Source organism: Procambarus clarkii, chromosome 72 (assembly GCF_040958095.1).
Source record: "Procambarus clarkii isolate CNS0578487 chromosome 72, FALCON_Pclarkii_2.0, whole genome shotgun sequence".
Taxonomy (NCBI): domain Eukaryota; kingdom Metazoa; phylum Arthropoda; class Malacostraca; order Decapoda; family Cambaridae; genus Procambarus; species Procambarus clarkii.
Window position 1 is genome coordinate 14,003,846 of NC_091221.1, and position 2,297 is coordinate 14,006,142.

The following is a 2,297-nucleotide window of genomic DNA, read 5'->3' on the forward strand; positions in this document are numbered from 1 at the left end:
GAATTGTTGTTCCTTTCCCACTCCTTCTGGATGGCTGGTAGGCTTCCAATGAATGATGTTTTCCGATCATGCGTCATGTTATCTAGAAGGTTTTTTAGGATATTCCAAGCTGGCAGGTCATTTTTACACACCCAGAGCAAGTGGCCAGCTCTCAGTGCCGTAGTGTTACTCACTCCTGTACAAGCTGAATGGAATCTAGTCTTACAGATATAACATTCAATTCCCGTTACCTTCGTCTTTAAGAAGTTGTTACAGTGGCCACAAATTTGTTTATTTACTCCCATATTGCCTTGTTTTGTTGTATATATCTATATATTTATAATATTATATGTATATTGTATATTAGTAACAATATATATGTATATATATTTATATGTTTAATATTTATATTATATGTATATCGTATATTTGTAATATTATGTGTGTTATTTTGTTCAAACTTTATGGCAGGTACTTAGCGTAGGTAGCGAGGCTGGTACCCCGGTCAGTACAGGTGACCTCTTGTGGCCCAGGTTGATGTCACCAGTTTCCAGTTACCCGATTTATAACCACTGATGCCGCCACTTGCCACTATTCTATATTTCTAGTGTTCTATATTTATAATATTCACTTCCAACTTATATGTTGTTGTGATACCCGTTCCACATCACTGTTCCACGAATCACTGCTCACTATTTTTTTGTGTTTTTTTTTCCTAATACACGCATGTACACAAAGCCTCGTTCACTGGCTCACACGTGGTCTCCCGTTTATTCTCTATTTAACGCAAAGTTCTACTGTTAATGACTATTTTCAATTTTCCAGCGGGTTACTATGCACTTTGTTATGTCTGTAATCAGTAATCCACGGCAGTAGTCCTACAAATCCCTGTTAATGTAACGATTTTAACGGAGCGCGCACGGTACGTCTACCCCCTCCCTCGAGTAGATATATTCTCTATAGTAGATATATATATAACTATATATTCTCGTGTTTTCCATCATGAGCCAACAGTCTAAGATGGACTTGGATATTACGAATTGCAGCCGTGGGCTGTGGCTGGTCAAGGTACCTAAATATTTGGGGGACAAATGGGCAGACTGTGCTGGCCATGACGTTGGAAAGCTTAAGATTACCAAGGTGCCTGGTAAACCTCCGACAATAGCCTTTAAATCTAGTGAACACACCTTAAAGGACGGGAAAATTCCTCGGGAGCACTAGGTAATTTCTCATAGTTTAAAAGAAATGACACTCGGAGTTCTTTCTGAACCAGATCTCGGCAGCAGCAGCTCGGATGCTGCAGTTTCCGAGACACAGCAATTGTCCTTTGAGGGACAAGTCATCCACAAACTAGAATGTCAGCCTGTAGTGGACGACTACTATATCAATCAGAAAAGGGAAGCTGTGAAGAAAGCTGCCCAGTCTCTTCATACGGTAAAGCTTATTGACAGACCCCTCAACGGCTATAAGCCTATTTCACACCATAAACATAATGTTCATTTAGAACAGAAGAAGGCAGGATGCAAGACGATTCGTGATGATAAAGATAAGGTCATGGAGTTGTTTGCTGCATTTGAAAAGCATCAGTATTACGATATTAAGGATCTCCACAAGATTACCCGACAACCAATCACATATCTAAAGGAGATCCTGAAAGACCTATGTAACTATAATGTTAAGTATCCTCACAAGAATATGTGGGAACTCAAGCCCGAGTACCGTCATTACAAGCTTGCCGAAAAGGCTGTGGAAAATTCAGTGTATGATTAGGGTCATACTAAACTTTGTTTCACAGTACAAAGGTAAAGAAAACGTGAAAGATCCAGGCAAATATTAGCCTCATACTCCAAGTCTGAGGTTATGATCTACCTTGCGGTGCTTGTGTCTCTATCCGCTGCCCTTTACTGCAAGCCACGGCCGCTGCTCTGTCCTGTCTTCCAGACTGTGCAGTATCAGGACGAGTGGCAGAATGTCACAGAGATCGTGGTGTTTCCCATCAACCAGATCCTCAACACCGTGTTTCAGGTCAGTGATGTTCCCGTGACCTCCGTCACAGTCCAGACGGTGACGGCACCAGCCCTGCAGCTGGTAATGATTGAGGTGAAGGTGGTGGAGGTGACTAAGCCCCTGATGGTGATAAACGTCGACACTGTCACCACCATAGAAGCAGCACCGCCTTTAACTTACTTTTAGGACACCTTGATTATATCACAGATTCAATGTATCAATATCACGTGTTCATTGTATAGATATCATAAAAATAAATACTTATACAGAACTTCTTCTTGCCTAAACTATTTTAGATCAAAGTTTTGACT

At 41.0% G+C, this 2,297-nt stretch overlaps 1 protein-coding gene across 1 annotated transcript; it reads left to right on the top strand.

Annotated features, from left to right (window-relative positions):
• The first annotated feature begins 1,224 nt into the window (after positions 1 to 1,224).
• On the top strand, positions 1,225 to 1,749 carry LOC123773550 (general transcription factor IIF subunit 2-like). The gene has a single exon (XM_045767341.2). The coding sequence runs from the start codon at positions 1,225 to 1,227 to the stop codon at positions 1,747 to 1,749; it is 525 nt and encodes a 174-aa protein (XP_045623297.2).
• The last annotated feature ends 548 nt before the right edge of the window (positions 1,750 to 2,297 follow it).